Source organism: Palaemon carinicauda, chromosome 34 (assembly GCF_036898095.1).
Source record: "Palaemon carinicauda isolate YSFRI2023 chromosome 34, ASM3689809v2, whole genome shotgun sequence".
Lineage (NCBI taxonomy): Eukaryota > Metazoa > Arthropoda > Malacostraca > Decapoda > Palaemonidae > Palaemon > Palaemon carinicauda.
The window spans coordinates 73,722,706-73,742,964 of record NC_090758.1 but is presented as its reverse complement, the minus strand read 5'-3'; the positions used below and the strand labels follow the sequence as shown (position 1 = coordinate 73,742,964).

The following is a 20,259-nucleotide window of genomic DNA, read 5'->3' as shown; positions in this document are numbered from 1 at the left end:
TAAGGCCCCTCAATACGTCCCGAAGGAAAGTCTAATCTCTCATAAGTGACAGAAGATAACTCGTATTCTGGATGGACATTCTGGCTTCGTTAGTTCGTTTGTTTCAGATTGCCCGGACAGGGGCTCTTTGACCATCAGTCTCAACCCCCAAGAGTAGAAGACCCATGGGCCTTGCAAGATTCCCAGCACACAGAGTAATTCTTGATATAGGCATTGCTCAGCACAGAGCAAGCCTTGTTTATTTAGCAAGTGCAACTTTAGCTCTAAATCTTAACACGAGAATCAGTTTGCCAACACATATCATGATCGGTAACGGCAGGAAGAAGACCAGGAGAATGTCCCGCAGCAACTAGCAGGTGGTCGACAAAAAGCTCAGGCACCACAGAGGAGCCGGAAGGAAAGCAGTTGAGGACTGACCTTCTATGCCCACTGACACCTGCATGAGGAGGAGAGAAAGGATGAATAGCAGTGAGACTCAGTAAGTCTAAGGGACTGAGTGAGGAGTGGAAATTTTTTAGTAGGAAAAGTTTGAAAGCACTGGGATCGAAGTCCCAGTAATGAGACTTAGGCAGAGGCCAGTCATGAGAGCAATCCCTCCAAGGAGGTATTGAATCTAGCTCAGCACAAGAGCTCAGGCTTCTCTACCAGGGTTGAGAACAGTCAATAGTTTTCTTTTCTTATCAGACTTGTGCCGAAGCCCCAGTTTGTGACTAAGCCTAGAAGGCCAGTCATCAGCACAATAGCCCCCAGGGGGCCACTGTCTGAGCTCTGTCCGAGAGCAGAGTGTGGGTCCCCAACATAGTTGGGGACAGTGTCAATAAAGATTATCTTATATTTTAACCCGTTTATGTATTTTTGGGCATTAGACAAGCCATAACTATGTATGGCTTAATTTGGGGACCAAGGATGGGTGCCGTACTTAATGTACAGCGGTGCAGTCCCCTAAGGGAAGAAATGAACATTTTTAGTGAGGAGAGAAAGGTCTGAGAGTAGTAAGACCCAGTGAGTGGGAGGAACTGAGTGAGGAGTGAGGAGGTTTTTAATACTAGGTTGAGAGTGGGATACAAAAGTCCATGACAAGCTTAAGAAGGAGTGTGAGAGGAGGGGAGGACCCAACAAGTGGTAGGACATGGGTTGGAGGGGAAAATAGCAGTATGAGAGAGAGCGGGAAGTAACTTGAACACGTAACTATAGTCCATTTATTTTAGCGATGCATATTTTGCACCGACTCGCAGCGGTGCCCTTTTAGCTCGGAAAAGTTTCCGGATCGCTGATTGGTTGGACAAGATAATTCTAGCCAATCAGCGATCAGGAAACTTTTCCGAGCTAAAAGGGCACCGCCGCGAGTCGGTGCAAATATGCATCGCTAAAAGAAATGGACTATAGGTGAGCAAGCAAGTTAGTAAGGGGTAGACTAGTGTGGGGTTAGAAGGGATTTTATGACAGGATGGGATAGGTATAGCTGTCAAGCAGCCTGTAGAGTGTGCCGTGTGGTTACCTAGAGGGTGTATGGTGTAGGAAAGGATGGGAGAGGAGTGCACAGGAAGCAAGGTAGGCCATTACCGAGGTGGTGGGTAGGAGCGCAGGAAACCTGATAATGTTTGTATGTTTTCCAGGACGTGCCTGACTACAGAGAGGGTGAGCTGAGGGCCAGGGTTGAGTCTGCCTAAGGAGAAAAATTTCTGTACAGTGAAGCAAGTAGTGGTCAAGAGGGAGATTGACTGGTAGGTCACAATATGAACAGGTCCTATCATCCAGCATCTCCCAGGAGCAGGAGTAACCAAGTCTGAGTCTGATAAATTACTGCAAGCTGTCTTGGGGTGTCATTTGGGGAGGGACTAAGTTTGTTACATTGATATACCAAGTGGCAGTCCTAGAAGAATCTAATTGGGCCTGTCTGACATCACTGAGGAGCTGGTTGTGGCAGTAATTGAACATTGACTTCTGCAACTGATGTAAGGAGGGGCTGAGGAGGATGCTAATTGTGTCCACTGCAAGGCCTCCCCTTCCAAGGCTGTTAGCTGTGTCACTGCCTTGAATCCCAGAGTGACTGGGGATCCAGTTTAAGGTGACCTGTCTGTGGTTCTGAAAGGGGACAAAAGCTAGGTGCTTTATATTGGAGACAATAAGGGTGTTCTCTTTAACTGTGAAACTATTGATGGCAGAAATCGCACCCATTGAGTCAGTGTGGATTGTGCTATGTCCTCGGGCAGTGACAGAGTGTTTCAATGCTTTTAGGATTGCTACAAGTTGAGTCTGCAGAGTGGAGGTGTCGTTTGATAGCCTCCAACTGGCCTGGAAGACTTCAGAGTAGACAGCAGCAGCAGGGACAGCCCTATCAACGGAGCCATCTTTGAAGTAAACATTGTTAGCAGGGGTGTTCTGAATAGAGTGGAGACTAGCTCTAAGGGCTATTTCAGGGATACAGAGGGTTTTAGAGACAGGGAGGGCAGTGTAATTGAATTTTAACGAGCATGGAACCCATTGGGGTTGTTCAACATAACCCTGGATATATGAATTTTTTTTTTGAGGGCAGCTACTGTACTTTGGAAATGAGTTAATCTAAGTGCCCGAACAAGGTGACCTGCATAGGAGTGGGAGATGTCTAAATCATCTGAGAGGTGAATTAGGTGTCTGAGTTTATGTCGAAGTGGCCCATTCCTGTCAGTCTTGAAGGTCTTGTGATCGAAATGTTACGAATATTGATTCTATCAACGAGAGGGAGTAGTTGGGTCTTAGTCCTGAGAAGAGAGAGTCTGGTCCACATGGGAGCACCAAGGATGGTCCGCATGGCATTATTTTGAATAACTTCCAGCTCGGCTTTTTGTGTGAGAGTTAGAGAGGTTAGAACAGGGCCAGCATACTCCACAAGGGAGCCGACTACCTGGACATAAAATAACCTGAGACATTCTGGCAGTGGGTCTAGCCTCTAGCTAAAAAGCAATACTGCCAGGCAATAGCTTTCCTCTTAGTCGTTTCTAGGACACACAGGATGCACGGTGGTAGTATATCCTACACCCCTACCACAGTGTGAAGGTGTAAACTAGAGAGACTAATTGATATGAAGGAAAATCTTGTTTCCACTTTATTTTTTGTTGCTAAGATCTCGTTCGAAGCATACACCCTATGATTATTGGTTAAAAATTGAAATGTAAAATTATTATGAAAATTTGCTTTTTGTAAGTACTGTACCATAATTATTTTTTTCTACTTTACACCCCTAGCAGTACCAGCCGAACTCGGTTGAGTCCCTTGTCAGGCTGGGAAGAACGTAGAGAGGAGAGGTCCCCTTTTCTGTTTCATTTCTTTGATGTCGGCTATGTATGTACTTTACACATGGCAAGCTTTATTGTAGTGGCTTTTATCTTCATGCAATGAACTCTTCTCCTTTATTTTTCAGGACAAAAAGGTCCCGGTAACTTGCCGTTATTGGTTGAATGGCCGTTGTTACAACAGCACTCGGTGCAGTTACCTGCACGGGTATGTGTGCAGGAACGACGGAGACTGCCGTTCGCCAGACTGCTCAGACATACACTGGAAACAGAGAGACCCGGTTAGTAGATCTGTTTTCCCTGGCGTTCGCTCCCGTATCGTATAAGGGTGACTTATTATTTTTATTATCACAAACAAATGCATGTAAAGATCCATTGTTAAGTCATTTAGAATTAAATTTAAGTAATGAATATTCTTAAATGATGTCTTTTTCAAGGGTACAGTACTTCAGTGAATCATTATATTTTATGTAGATACTGTATTATTATTATTATTATTATTATTATTATTATTATTATTATTATTATTATTATTATTAGCCAAGCTACAACCCCAGTTGGAAAAGACAGATGCTATAAGCCCAAGGGCTCCAATAGGGAAAAATAGCCCAGTGAGGAAAGGAAATAAGGAAATAAATAAAGGATGCGAACAAGTTAACAATAAATCATTTCAAAACGGTAACAACGTCAAAACAGATATGTCCTATATAAACTATTAACAACGTCAAAAACAGATTGCTGTAGGTAGTCATATTCTGTGGTATTTTGTTTAATGTCTTTCCATTATACTAAGTGTTTGCAAAAGAATCTTATTTCATCATTCAAGTGTTTTAAATCATTCTACCGTTCGATATTTTGCTCTGTATGAGATAGTACCAATGCATTATCTCTGTATTTTAGCCTATATCAAACAGGGTTAACACTGAAGTCTTGCTGTTCGTCTTAGGAACGGTAAGATCAGCAAAGAATTGTAGAATAATGGTGTGGAATGATACGTGAAGATGACCGATTGTTTTGGGAATTTTTGAAAAGTTAAAGAGTTGGATTCAGTTGTTTAAAAATCAACGTATGCAACACAAAATACAGTATTATAAAGACTAAAAAGAAAGCAATGGAAAAAAAAGACTGAAAAGAAAGCAATGAAAAAAATAGAGTTCAGTGATATTTTTATTTATATATGAAATATTTATTTTAATGTTGTTACTGTTCTTAAAATATTTTACTTTAACTTGTTTCCTTTCCTCACTGGGATATTTTCCCTGTTGGGACCCCTGGGCTTATAGCATCCTGCTTTTCCAACTAGGGTTGTAGCTTAGCAAGTAATAATAATAAGTGTACAGTACAAACTCAGTACAATGTACTGCATTATTATTATTTTTTTATTAGTACAGTACTAACCTGGCTATAACCCTAGTTGGAAAAGCAGGAGATTGTAAGAAGGGCATCACATTTTTCCAAAAGACATTAAAAACATTAGATAATATGGGAGTTATGGAAATTTGGTGGTACATTTACAACTATCTGGTTTGAGCAAAGGAGGCACTGTTTTTTCTACGCCAAATAGTGCAGATTTAAGGGTAGCCTACCAGTTATGTTCTGGGGTTACACCAGACAGGGATTTTTTACAGTAAAATTGTACAGCTATTCCTTTTCAGCCGAGGCAGAAACTCTGAGCAACAGCGGAGTATAATTATACTTAGTCTAAGAAAACTCTGATCTATTACTTTTCCAAAGATGATAAGTCTCCTGTTTCCCCAAATAAGCTTATCTACAATCCCCATTGAACTAAGGTTTGTCCTTCATTCAGTACAGTATCTTAACACACAAGAAGGAATATGCCTATCATTTATGCTGGCCCATGTTAATTTAAGAGAACAACAAGGCCAACCCTTATATAAAATTGTGACCAATGCAAATACAAAAGATCACTTAAAATACCATTTGAATCGGCTTGAGATTTTATACAGTATATATCATACATGCTGATGGTCCAGCACTTTGCTGCAGTAGAGGGGCTTGAGTGTCTCAATGATGGGCTGGGCAATGGCGGTGGGGTAGTTTATCCACCCTGGCAGGCTCAACCATACCGCTAAGGCCAGTTCTGAGAGACCAGACCAAGACTGGACCCCTATAGGCCTTCTCCTTTATTTAAGATAAGCAAAGGCTAGGAGAAGGAAAACTCCAAAATCAAACCAAACAAGACCCCAACGGCGGAGCTTCCCAGCACCGGCGGAAGAGGGCAAGGCCTGTCGGGCAGGCAACAAGGCGGGCTTTGACATAACAAGAACCCGGCAGCCCGATGCAACCAACATCGGAGAAGCCGCCTGTCTCATATGTCTTGAGCCGCGGTGAAAACGGTGTGGGCCAAGTGTGTGTGCGTGGCCGTTGCAAAGCCACAACCACCCAAAACAATATACCCAGCTACTGGCATTCTGTCGTTTGTATAAGCACCCACCCCATAGATAGGAGGCTGATGGCTAACGACAGAACCCAATACTCGGACACGAGTGGGTGCCGACGACGATATGATATACGAGAAACAGGTTGCTCAGTCTTAATTACTAACAACCTTGCTTGTTAAAACGCCAGGGAAACCAGTGTATACTAGGTTCAAGCAATTACCAGACTTGCGAGTAGCCTTACTTGTAAATTTCTCACAGTCTGATTCAGAAGCAATGACAAGAGCTCTTGAGATAAACAGAATGTACCCACGATCTATAAGAGCAGTGAAAACACAGAAGAGGACTTTCTATCATCCTGTATCTTAGCCAAAGTGGTAAGAAGACCATTGAAGATAAAATCAACTAAGCCTGGATTTTGATAGATGGAACATGAATAAAAGTGTCTGTCCCTACCACAAACTTTTATTACCCTAATTTCATGACACACACATTCATGGCAGGAATTATGTGAAGCAGAGTACTCAGGCCTAACGCACATCGTCATCACATATACCAAAGCACTTCCCCCAATTTTGGAGGGTAGCCGACAACAAATGAAACAAAAACCAAAAGGGGACTTCTACTCTCTACGTTCTTCCCAGCCTGACAAGGGACTCAACCGAGTTCAGCTGGTACTGCTAGGGTGCCACAGCCCACCCTCCCCCGTTATCCACCACAGATGAAGCTTCATAATGCTGAATCCCCTACTGCTGCTACCTCCGCGGTCATCTAAGGCACCGGAGGAAGCAGCAGGGCCTACTGGAACTGCGTCACAATCGCTTGTCATTCATTCCTATTTCTAGCACGCTCTCTTGCCTCTCTCACATCTATCCTCCTATCACCCAGAGCTTTCTTCACTCCATCCATCCACCCAAACCTTGGCCTTCCTCTTGTACTTCTCTCATCAACTCTTGCATTCATCGTCATAGAGGGAAATAAAGCAACAGATATGGAAAAGACAACCTCTTCATTAACTGCCAGACATTCTTGGCCCTTCTATTAAGTCTGCCCAACACACTATTTGAAATTAATAAGACAAAACTGGTAAATTGTATATCTGAGTGTATTTCTAAGCAGGAAAACTCTAACCCAAGACAGTGGAAGACCATGGTACAGAGGCTATGGCACTACCCAAGAGTGTCCTTCTCCTTAAAGAGCTGCTTACAGTAGCTAAAGAATCTCTTCTACACATACCATATGAAAAGTAGGCTCTGAACATTTGCAGTGAAGAAGAATGGTATGGTTTGTTTATTTTTGTCAAGTATATGATGAAAGAGGAGAATGTGTAAAGAATAGGCCAGGGTATTCGGTATACGTGTAGGCAAAGGGGAAGTGAGCTGTAACCAGAAAGGGATCCAATGTAGTAATATCTGGCCAGTCAAAGACCCCAATACCTCTCTGGTAGTGTTCAAGAGTTGTGGCTAGTGTGAGATGGAAAGATGATAACATTGAAATCTCTGAGGTAAGGTGGTTCAGACACGTAGTGAAAAGGGACAGGAACGGAAGAGAGAAATCGTCTTACGTCTGACCGGCCGAGGGGAAGAGCTGATGTAGGAGTGTCATTTGTGATGACGGCGATTTTAAAATAATAATTGAAGCAGAAAATTTGAGAATGCATCACAAGAACAGGACAGATATTTAAACTAAGAATAAGAGGAAACTCATTGAAGAAATATTAAAAAACTCTCGTAATTCAAAAACAAAAGAAAAATCAAACCTTATAGATTATCACACGTTTAATATTAATTAATATACCATATTTATGATACAAATAGCATTCAGATTTTAAGATTATTGGGTTTTTACAGATTTTTCCTTATCTCAGAATGAACTATACAATCCTTGGTGGATATCAAATGTTATCAAATAGATTTCTGGGCTCCGACCCGTGTCGGCCAGTGAAAATGACAATGAACCTAACTGTGACATTCTTCCGGACCCTCTTCGAATCAGGTCTGGCAGCCAGTACCATTACTACAATTAAGTCAGCCTTGAAAAAGATCTTCCACATTGGTTTTGGCATTGATTTAACGGATTCATATTTCTCATCCATTCCGAAAGCTTGTGCCAGGCTAAAACCTTCCACTCGCCCTAGTTCAGTTTCCTGGTTTTTAAACGATGTTCATTTGAATCCTGTAACTATATGGCATTATTGAGAAAGTCACTTTTCCTTTTATTCTACTATAGTTCTGCTTGACCTGAAGATAGCAGTCTTATCACAAAGTAGTGGGTGATAATGAGGCCTGAGAATCATGCAGAGTGAGTGACTAGGTGTCTGGTAACATTTGATATGAATTTAGCAGTTCCGGTAGGCCCTGCTGCTTCCTCCGGTGCCTTAGATGACCGCGGAGGTAGCAGCAGTAGGGGATTCAGCATTATGAAGCTTCATCTGTGGTGGATAATGGGGGAGGTTGGGCTGTGGCACCCTAGCAGTACCAGCTGAACTCGGTTGAGTCCCTTGTCAGGCTGGGAAGAACGTAGAGAGGAGAGGTCCCCTTTTTGTTTTGTCTTCATTGTTGATGTCGGCTACCCCCCAAAATTGGGGGAAGTGCCTTTGGTATATGTATGTATGTATGTAGGTCATGCTGTTGAAAATTACCTTGTCCAAATAACATGCGTGTGTGGTCTGTGCCTAGATAAAGATATGATACGTCAGGCCCCTTAAATAAGTAATTATAAGAGCCTGTGTTTGCAAGAAATCAAAATTTGGTTTTGAATACGTATAAAACAATACAAACAGATTACTGTAATTTTTTAAAGCATTTTTTTGTTTTTTTTTTGTTTTTTGTTTTGTAGGAAGAGTTTTAGGAATTCTTAATCCATATGTTGTAGGATAGCTCACAATTATTATTATTATTATTATTATTGTTGTTGTTGTTGTTGTTGTTGTTGTTGTTGTTGTTGTTATTATTACTTGCTCAGCTACAAACCTAGTTGGAAAAGTAGGATGCTATAAGACCAAGGGCTCCAACAGGGAAAATATCCCAGTGAAGAAAGGAAATAAGGAAAAACTACAAGAAGTTTAAGAACAATAACAACATAGAAATAAATATTTCATTATTATTATTATTATTATTATTATTATTATTATTAGTTCACCATGCTAGGCGGTATGTCTTAGCAATCCATGTTTGCCAATGGTTATACTCATATAAGCGGATGAGCAACTTGGTGGAGTAACGAGAGCTTTGGGTGTGGGGGAGATGCCCCCCTGAAACCTCGATGAAGTCACTGGCAGCAGGGTGACGGATTGGGTTTAAGGGGACGGACAAATTGTCTCTTTGGCTTTTACTCCTGATGCCTGGCGTTTGATTTTTACTAGAATTAGTATGGACCGGCAGGGTTCACTTGCCTTAGCTAAATAGGCACTGCGCAGCACAAGGAACTCGCTTTCCTTTGATGTATCCAGCCAATGAATCCTCTTGGTGGGCCTTTTGGCCAATAGTCGTAGGAGGAGATTATTATTATTATTATTATTATTATTATTATTATTATTATTAGTGTTAGTATTATTATTATTATTATCTCAAAGCTACAACCCTAGTGGGAAAAGCAGGATGCTATTAGCCCTATAAGGACTCCAACAGGGGGAAAATAGCCCAGTTAGGAAAGTAAATAAGTAGGTAAACAACTATATGAGAATTAATGATTAATGAATGTAAGATACCCCTGTATAAGATTTGTAACAATATTAAAATAGATCTGTCATATATAAACTATGGAGAGACACTTGTGTCAGCCTGTTCAACATAAAAACATTCGCTGCAAGTTTGAACTTTTTATGTCCAGGAATTACTGTAACTAAGTTTGTTATAATTTAAGTACACACTGTAAAACACTATGCATTTTGTTACGTCTCATTTTTGTTTCTTCTTCCAGACTCATTCGAGACCTCGGAGACACTCGAGGAGTCGCAGCCGAAGCATGTCGCCTCGATTCCGACACAGGAGGAACTACAAGTCGCCTCCTCGGGGCAAGAACAGCAGAGGTTACGGCCCCAGCCGCAGTCATAGCAGGAGTCCTAGGAGAAGGGTCGGCAGGAGTCGTAGCAGGAGTCCTAAAAGGAGATTTAGTAGGAGTCCCAGGAGGTACAGCCGGAGTCGAACGAAAAGCCCGAGGCGTAGGAACAGCCGAAGTTTTAGTCGGGGTAGGAGTAGGAGTCCTAGACACCAGAGCAGAAGTCCCCAATTCGAACGGAGGAGTCCGGCCGAATTTCAAGAGAAGAGCCAGTTTCAACCCCAGAGTAGATTCGAGGATGTCGGTCAGGAGTTCCTCAAGAATTCGTGCAGTTTTGAGAGAACCAGGGAAATGAAAGAAGTCGATTCGCCGCTCGAAGTGGAGGACGTGATTGTGGAGGAAGGGAGTCGCGCGTCGAGTAAGCTGGTGGTCTTGGATGATATAGAGGACGGGCAAATTATTACGCCTGAGCGACAACCTGAGTGCGTTGTTCTTGACGGTAAGAAGAGACGTCTTTCGTTACTTTTACACACTGAATCTGGTCTGATGGATGGGTACCACAGCTCTTGAGCAGAATCGCACATACATACAATAGATAAACGCATGCAGAACATCCTTAACCCTTTTACCCCCAAAAGGACGTACTGGTACGTTTCCCAAAACTCATCCCTTTACCCCCATGGACGTACCGGTACGTCCTTGCAAAAAAAATGCTATAAAATTTTTTTTTTCATATTTTTGATAATTTTTTGAGAAAATTCAGGCATTTTCCAAGAGAATGAGACCAACCTGACCTCTCTCTAACAAAAATTAAGGCTGTTAGAGCAATTTAAAAAAAATATACTGCAAAATGTGCTGGGAAAAAAACAACCCCTGGGGATTAATGGTTGGAAATTTCCAAATAGCCTGGGGGTAAAACGGTTAAGCACGAGTAATTTCTTACACAAAATGTTTTGTCTAGTATATACATTGTAAAAAAGGACTTTTATTATAATTGTACCTTAATACCCAGTACAATCACATTAAACCGAGTTCTAGTTATGAAAAAAAGTAAAAGAATGACCAACTAATTCATTTTCAGCCCTTTTAAGAGATACTATTGTTAGAGTCTGTTTACAGCCATTTTAAGATTTCCCTGTTGTGGGTTGTCTAACAAGGTACACCCAATGATTTATCTTTCCATTTATCTCTAACTCTGGCTCTTTATATTTCATGTTTTTTAAAGCGCTATAAGCCCAGGAGTCCCAACAGGGAAAATAGCCCAGTGAGGAAAGGAAAAAAAGGAAAAAATAAGATATTTTAAGAACAGTAACAACACCAGAATAAATATTTCCTTTATAAACTATAAAAACTATAACAAAACAAGAGGAAAAGAAACTAGATAGAACAATGGGCCCAAGAGTACCCTCAAGTAAGAGAACTCCAACCCAAGACAGTGGAAGACCATGGTACAAAGGTTATGGCACTACCCAGGACTAGAGAACAATGGTTTGATTTTGGAGTGTCCTTCTAGAAGAGTTGCTTACCATAGCTAAAGAGTCTCTTCTACCCTTACCAAGAGGAAAGTGGCCACTGGAAAATTACAGTGCAGCAGTTAACCCCTTGGGTAAAGAAGAATTATTTGGTAATCTCAATGTTGTCAGGTGTATAAGGACAGAGGAGAATCTATAAAGAATAGGCCAGACTATTCGGTGTATGTGTAGGCGAAGGGGAAATGAACCGTAACCAGAGGGTAGGATCCAATGTAGTACTGTCTGGCCAGTCAAAGGACCCCATAACTCTCTAGCGGTAGTATTGCCATGATCAGCAAAGCTGTACTAGTCAGAGGCACCCATACTATAAGAGTTTGTTGAGAGCAATTAGTTGAAATCTCCCACCATCTTCTATCTGCACTGGCCAGTGTGGTGATGAAAACTGGCCGATGAGGTCCTTGTCCTGCAGTGGACTAGAAATGGTTACATTTGTTGTTTGTTGATAATTACTATTGGGGATCGAACATTATCTTTTGAATCCAGGAGTTATCATCAATACCATACGTAGGTGAAATAGGAGTTAGTCGTTAACCCTTTTACCGCCAAAGGACGTACTGGTACGTTTCACAAAACTCCCCTTTACCCCCATGGACGTACCGGTACGTCCTTGCAAAAAAATGCTATAGAAAATTTTTTTTCATATTTTTGATAATTTTTTGAGAAAATTCAGGCATTTTCCAAGAGAATGAGACCAACCTGACCTCTCTATGACAAAAATTAAGGCTGTTAGAGCAATTTAAAAAAAAATATACTGCAAAATGTGCTGGGGAAAAAATAACCCCTTGGGGGTTAAGGGTTGGAAATTTCCAAAGAGCCTGGGGGTAAAAGGGTTAACAAGGCCATTGTTTTTTATAAAAACATTTTACTTCCTTAATTTCATCTCTCTCTACCTTTATTTAAGTTGTGTGGCTATAGAGCAAACAAATTTCTTACATATCTCATACCATAGTGGCCAAAATATCTTAATTCCAACTTATGAATGAACAAAGTTATGATTATTCTTTGAGACATGGTACCATTGGAAATGTATTTACCCGTCAAATTTGTCATCGGTTGTTCAGTTTGTTGATAAATCCTTCATACAATTTAGGTATTGTTGCTGGCTGTTTTCTTACTTCATAAAGTCAGTATTATAATATTGATTTTATGAACACTGGTTTTACAAGACAGTTCAAATATCACATTCGTGTTTTGTCTAACTTTTAATAAGTGTTTACTTGCATTAATGAAATACTCAGTGCAGTTTGTGTATATAAGTTTTCCCCTTTTTACTTGTTTGATATCTAACTCAGTCCCCATACCATTACATTACAGACCAATACTATATTTAATGTATTAATTTGGGAATACTGTATTTTGGTAATTATTCAATAATACTTTTATTAAGATTCTTTTCTCTGGTTTACGTTTCTAATTTCTAATCACGGTAGTCAACTATTAGCTGATATAACTACAAAAAAAGAGGGAATGTAAATGAACAACATTCTTCTATACACATAAACAAACATAATACTATGCCGAGTGGATGGTATACATTTATGGTAAATGAGGCCAGGAAAATCTGCTCAGCTGCAAAGTGAATTCAAAATGGAGACTTCCAGCCCATCAAGAAGAAAGATATCCTTCTGACCATAGACCTGAAAGGCCTACTTCCAGGTCACCATTCATCCTGCCTCAAGGAAGTACCTAAGGTTTTCCTTTCTGAACAAAATTTTCCAGGCATTCTGGAAATGTTCTAAACATTCAAGAGGCTGTGTAGTAAGTTCAAGTGATGGTGTAATCGTTATAGAGACTGTCTGAGTTTGAATTATGTTTTGAGATATTAGTTCAAAATGATAAGTCGTATTGTCTACTGTAGTCCATTTCTTTTAGCGATGCATATTTGCACCGACTCGCAGCGGTGCCCTTTTAGCTCGGAAAAGTTTCCGGATCGCTGATTGGTTGGACAAGATATTTCTAACCAATCAGCGATCAGAAAACTTTTCCGAGCTAAAAGGGCACCGCTGCGAGTCGGTGCAAATCTGCATCGCTAAAAGAAATGGACTACAGTATAGTTAGTTGCCATCAACTGTGGCCCGATTGGTAACGTCTCTGTCTGGTGTTTGCCAGTCGGGGGTTTGAGTCCCGCTCAGTCTCGTCAGTGCCATTAGTGTCTGCAACCTTACCATCCTTGTGAGCTAAGGTTTTGGGGTGTGTGGGAGAGCCAATAGGTCTATCTGTTAAGTCATCAGCAGCCATTTCCTGGCCCTCCTTGGTCCTAGCTTGGTTAGAGAGGGGCTTGGGCACTGATCATATGATATATGGTCGGTCTCTAGGGCATTGTCTTGTTTGATAGGGCAATGTCACTGTCCCTTGCCTCTGCCATTCATGAGCGGCCTTTAAACCTTTAAACTGCCAGATGGCGTGGTGGTTACCAGAGGTGAAGGCAGTTTGCAAAGGATTAAAATGGGAAGTGTGACCAGACCTCTTTTCTACAGAGAAAATTATAGAGTATAACTGCTGAAGAGATTAAAAAGGTTTGCCGAAGAAGGAAAATAAAGAAGTTCTGGGATCCAAATAGCTTTTCAAATGTAAACCAGAGACCTCAGTTGCTGCTTATTTCATTGGGAAACTTAGGAGGCTGAAACCTCAAAGTAATGCTCCTGATACGGGCTGCATTTAGAGCCATGCCAGGCCACGAGAGCCTGGCAATCTCCAGCAATCATTACCTCTGGAAACTTTGCAATCTCCAGCAATCATTACCTCTGGAAACTTTACAATCTCCAGCAATCATTACCTCTGGAAACTTTGCAATCTCCAGCAATCATTACCTCTGGAAACTTTGCAATCTCCAGCAATCATTACCTTTGGAAACTTTGCAATCTCCAGCAATCATTACCTCTGGAAACTTTGCAATCTCCAGCAATCATTACCTTTGGAAACTTTGCAATCTCCAGCAATCATTACCTCTGGAAACTTTGCAATCTCCAGCAATCATTACCTCTGGAAACTTTGCAATTTCCAGCAATCATTACCTCTGGAAACTTTGCAATCTCCAGCAATCATTACCTCTGGAAACCTTGTGGCAAAACGTACTTGTAGTCCCTTTTCCAAAACTGGAAGTCCAGTATTATTCTCTTGAGTAGCTCCTCTGTCAGTGGCTTTCTGTGCACTCCTCTAGCAGTGTCACAGGATCTGTGGAGTCTGAGGACATTGCTCCTGGACAGTGGATATTGCTAGTTAATCATCCCACTTTATTCTTTTCTTCGAGAGGGCCCTGACGATGAATCAGACAATAGAATCCTTCACACTTCCTTCCTTATCCTGTCCTTGCAAATATAATTTAAAATAGATTACCATTGGAGGACTCTTAGATGAAAATTCCTTTCACATTTGATTCTGCACTCTGTGTTGGTCTCTGGAGGGCTTCCTTTAACGTCTGTATGTTTTCAGCTCAGGCCTGTGGCAGAGTGCTGTGTTTCTGTCGTCAAATTCCAGCTCTGGTCATAACTGCAGCGGTATCAGAACTTTGTTCAAGGTCTGTTCCAGCATCATTTTTCTCTGATAGTGGAAGACCATGGTACAGAGGCTATGTTACCACCCAAGACTAGAGAACAATGGTTTTATTTTGGAGTGTCCTCAGAGGTCCATCTGAAAGGGAACTAGAAAAGACTTAAGACTTTCATTTGTCAGTAGTGGACCTAGACAAATAGCTCTCCCATCCGTGGGCTAACCTTGGCGCCCTTCAAACCTATCAAATCTTTATATTGAAAGTGTCCTTACTATTGTATTTCCAGTCGAGGGTGAGTAACATTCGTTTGTAGTAGCTAGAAGGGTGTGAATGCTTCTTTCAGGTGCCAATGACTTTTTTGGGTCCTCGCATTTCCCTGTTGCTTTCTGACGTTCTTCGCAGGCTATGTCTCGCTGCTGTTTTTTTACAGAATCTCTCGATTCTTAACCTTCCCCTCATCAATAATCTATTGTTACATCCTCTTCTTCTTTGTCTGCGTTCTCTCCCACCCCTATGTGGGGTCGATGTTTCTGGTCAGCTTTCTCCATTTACCCCTGTCCCACACTTCATCACCGGTTAATCCCTTTGACCGAAGGTCATCCTTGATACAGTCCATCCACCTTCGCTTTGGTCTCCCTCTCCTTCTCCCATTCCCTGTACCTCCATTTCCATCACTCTCCTCCCAATATACTGTTCATCTCTTCTCATGACATGACCATACCACCTCATTCTACTTTCTTGGATCTTATCTGATAGTTCTCTAACTCCTGTGGTACCCCTCATTACCTCATTCCGTATCTTATCTCTTCTTGTCACTCTATACATCCATCTCAACATTCTCATCTCTGCCACATCCAGTTTCTTCTCTTCTGTCTTCTTTATTGCCCATGTCTCCGCTTCATACAGCATTGCCAGTCTCACAACTATCCTGTGTACTTTACCTTTTAACTTAACCCCTATTTTCATCAATAATCTATTGTTACATCCACTGTTCCAATAAAACTTACCCTGAAACATTAACACATTTGAGGCTTGTATTTTCAATCTCACTGAAATATGGTCACCTTAATCAGGGCAAATATAAAATGTGAGAAGACTCAAATTGGTTGCTGTGGCCTGATTGGTAACGTCTCTGCCTGGTGTTTGCCAGTCGGGGGTTCGAGTCCCGCTCAGACTCGTTAGTGCCATTAGTGCCTGCAACCTTACCATCCTTGTGAGCTAAGGTCGGGGGGTTTGGGGGAGCCTATAGGTCTATCTGCTGAGTCATCAGCAGCCACTGCCTGGTTGTCCCTGGTCCTAGCATGGGTGGAGAGGAGGCTTGGACACTGATCATATAATATATGGTCAGTCTCTAGGGTATTGTCCTGATTGCTTGGGCAATGTCACTGTCCCTTGCCTCTGCCATTCATGAGCGACCTTTAAACCTTTAATGGCCTTATGTACAATGAGAGTAATAAAGTACACATTTTCTCGGAAGAATGAAATAGTGAATTTATTATATACAATAACAGTGTTGAATTAGGTACTTTATCACCTTAATTTCTGGTCCAAATTCTGTAATTCCATATATCTATAAAGTTGTATTGTCCCATAGATCTCAGCCCAGTAATGAATACCTTAATTATTTCATCATCTATTGTAGCTGCTGGAGATACCAAAAAAGATGGTAGGTTATGAGAATGCTTGCTACTTATTTAGCTTAATTTTCAATAGAGTTGTGTGAACTATCGTTAAACATACCAGAGACTAGTTTAGTTTTTATCACTATACTGTTTTGATGTTCAAGTGTTGCTTGAATGATTCTAGCATGGCAACGCTCTTGAAAGGTTAGCATCTTCTTCCCGCATTAGCACGATGTACCAAATTATTCTGGAGTTATTCGTTTGTTTTTTCTGGCACTATTTACAAACCTTATGGTCTTTACATAGGAGTATCATTTCGGCGATAGCTGAACCTATAGTCAATTTTTTTAATGAGGCGCTTTTGCACTGACGTGCAGCGGTACCGTTTTAGCTTGGAAAAATTTCCTGATCGCTGATTGGTTAGAATTATCATGTTCAACCAATCAGCGATTAGGAAACTTTTCCGAGCTAAAAGGGCACCGCTGCGAGTCGGTGCAAATCTGCCTCACTAAAAAATATTGACTATAGCTGTTAAAGCTTTTGCAAAGTTAACTACCCTCTGGTAGTTAGCAGAGCTTGGTAGTGGGGGTAGACCAACCGCCCTGCTCAGACCAGCACTAGTAAACAACCGTCACTTTCTATTTCGGCTTAGTGGATTACAGACGTTGTCTTGCTGCCCCGCTAAAACCAGTTAAAAATTTCCCAATAACTGGCCTAAAAAGCTAAAAATTTCCTTCAAAACTTTTACTTTTATAGGTGTGACACTCCGTGGGAATCATAACCATGTGGGTTTGTCCTGGCAATGAAGGGCGCCATTGGGGCACTTTCATGCTGGCAGAGGAGACTAATTCTTACGGTCTCTGCCCTGCATGTAGGGGTCACTTCTGCTCGCAGTTAATCTCCGTGCTAGGTGTGTTGGGAATGGTCGCTCTCCCAGTGGACGAAGTTTGACAGGCAACAGAAGAAGAAGTCTAAGAGGGATTCTTTCCCTTTGGGGTCATTCTCGAAAGGAAAGAAACCTCGCCATCGAACTCCATCGGATTGATCTCGCCATCTTGACTCTGCTCGGTTGGCTTCCCCTGGGGGTTGGTCGAGCACGAGTGGCGCCCATGTGACACTGGAACAATTGTAAGTTCCGGAGGCCTTCGTTTTTTCCACTAGTGAAACAATGCCGGCCGCTGCCTAGGTGAGTAGCTTCCTGGCAATGCTATGTGTTTGCTGTGGCCTTCCTTAGAGCTCACCAGTTCCCCGTGCTTGGAAAGGTTACAGGAGGTCTTGTGGTCGCGTACACAACGAGAGCTGACATCTTCTCCAGTGGTTGATTCCTATCTTCCCCTCGAGACTCCATAGGTCGAGGACCGAAAGAGTCTCATGCACATCCAATCGTCTTGACCACAGCACCTGCTCTCCCCATTATTCGCTATGCTTCGGAAGGCGGGCGTAAGCCGTGGCTGACGAGTACTCCTCGGAGTTACGTGCCGGGTATCCCTCTGGTGTGAACCCTGGGACTAGCGTCGGCTATGTTCCAAGGACATTATATGATGTGGATCTTGTGTTTGGGTTTGCTTAGAGGGGGGAAGCAGAGTGAGCTGCCCAATAGTCCGCCTCCAGGTGTTGGTCAACCTTCCCTTCCGAGGGAGTGTTATCCTCCACCAGTGGTTGGGCAGTCTTCCCTTCTGAGGGAGAGCTTCTTTTTACCAGCTTCTTTTAGACAGTCTTCTCATTCTTGGAAGATTTACCGACAAGGGCAAAAGGGGTTGATCGTCCTTCCCGCCGATGGGAGAGACAGCCTTCTCCTGAATGGTTTCCCCCTGGGGGTTCTCCCTAAGGCCATTGGATTCGTTCATGCCCCATGCCAGTTCATCGGAACACAACTTTTCAGAGCTGGACGACGATGGGGGTATCTGGTTGCTTGCTATCCATCCATCCATCCTCCTCGCCGTCATGTCCATAGGACACAACATAGTGTCCATCGCTATGTAAGGCCAAACTCTCGGGGCTTGTGACTTTGGTTTATACCAATCTCTGCTTCACTGCCTCTGCACAAGAGCTCAGCAGTTGCCTGTCCTTCCTTACCCTTATGGGAAAGGAAGACAGCTCCTCTTTCCCTTGCGGAGGATAAGCCGAGCAGGATAGTTTCTCTCCATGACGCGTCAGTAAAGGCTCGAGCTAACCTAAGTCTAGCGGACGAGTCCTGTGCAGTGATGTGCACTCTTCCACCTAGTGAGATGGGCGGGCAAGCTTGTATGCCTGATGAAGGTGAGCGCTTTACTGTATCTCTACTACGCGTATTACTCTCTTGGGCGAATCTTTCCATCAAGACTCACATGTGCAAGAAGCTCAAACTAGTTCTACCTTGCTAGTGTGTTCTGTGTACTATGCGAAGGTAGACAAGCAAGCACTGGTAGACTACAACTTACTTGTGCGAGCTGAGAGGGGTCTACCTTCGGTTTACCTTCCGAGAGGAACAGGATGTTTCTGTTACTCTGTAAGGTAAGGTTGCTTGAGCATAGGCAAGGCCAAAAGTCAACATCCTCTCGTGCCCTCCCACTCCTTGGCACTCCACCTAAGCTAAGGAAGCAGGCTTGTGGGGCTCGATTGGGAACAGACCCGTTCTCAAAAGATACTCCTTGGTTCCTGGACTTTGTCCAAGCAGTGAAGCAAGCGATCCCCGGACAGTTCCACCCCTGGATATTCTGACCATTCCTTTAGAGGTTTCTATTTCATCTAAGGGAAGTCATGGCCCTACTGATCCTAGACTCAGTAGCCCTGCTAGGCAGGTTTCTCCTTGTGCCGCCCCCAGGCCTCTTTTTCCTCAGGTGTCTGCAAGGTATCAAAAGTATCTGAATACCAATGGGTCCATTGTTCAGGACTGAGCCTCCTGCTAAGGTGGTAGAGGCTCCTCTGCCTGCTCCCTCTGAAATGCAGGGCCTAAGGAGACGGTGAGGAACTAGAGTTTTTCCCTTCTTGAGGATTTTAACATCCATCGATGATAAAGAAAAGACACAAAGACTATCCCCAAGAATTGTCACTCTATGGGTGAGCGTCAACTTTAAAGTGAACGTCAGTTGGCCCCATCGTCTGTCTCCATAAGACCAGAGCAAAGCGGTCTACCTCCGAGAGCTCATTCATCTGTAAGAAGGACCTCTGGTGGCGACATCGACCCTCCTTGGCTGCTATGGGTGATAGCTCGGTGGAGGAGGAACCCTATGACGATGGCCCAGAACATTCTGACAGGGCGCTGCCGCCGTCCGAGAGCCCCAAGATGTCTCCTCTTGAGCAGAAAGATGCAGACCATCTCTTTCTGCAAGTCCTCTCATTCATAAGAAAGGTCAACTCTATAAGGGAACCAGTTCAAGTTCTAATGGAGGGCAAGGACACGGTCCTGGACCTCTTTTATGACATGCTAAAACCTACCAAGGCTAGGGTAGCCTTACCTTAGTTAAGTGTTGTTAAAGCGGTAAAGAAGAGGGCTTCCGCCAGGTGGTAGGAGCATAATAGTCTCTCCGGTCGGTTGACACTTGGAGGATGATCCACCTCTATCGTTGGATCTGGCGATTCTGGCTTTGACACAGAACTCTTCTCTGGCCAAACTAGCAACCTTGCCAGTGCATTTATCTGCGGGCGGCGCTGCCAACATGGAACGAGTTTCAAAGTGCTCTCTGCAATCTGTTTCATGGGTGGCCTTCTTGTTAGGAACAGTAGGCTAACTCGTTAAAAACGAGGACCTCTCTACTCCTCAGAAAAGGGAGGCTGTGTCGGCTTTCCTTCTTTCAGGAGCTAGGACCCTGGAGTTCCTAATTCAAAATATTATGAACCAGTGGGTCAACTGGGTTATGATTCGACATGACGCGGTAGTCTTAAAATTCCAGCGGCAGGTACCAAAGACAGAGGCAATGAGGTTATGCAACTCCTTAAAGGACTGTTCCTCCCTTTTCAATATAG

At 42.8% G+C, this 20,259-nt stretch overlaps 1 protein-coding gene across 1 annotated transcript in view; it reads left to right on the top strand.

Moving 5' to 3' along the window:
* The window catches only part of LOC137626450 (microtubule-associated protein futsch-like), a 116,604-nt gene that overhangs the window by 31,929 nt on the left and 64,416 nt on the right, over positions 1-20,259 (top strand). Inside the window, exons 3-4 of the mRNA XM_068357449.1 lie at positions 3,401-3,553; positions 9,593-10,169. Of these exons, the coding sequence (XP_068213550.1) occupies positions 3,401-3,553; positions 9,593-10,169 (730 nt within the window). The remainder of the gene's footprint in view (positions 1-3,400; positions 3,554-9,592; positions 10,170-20,259) is intronic.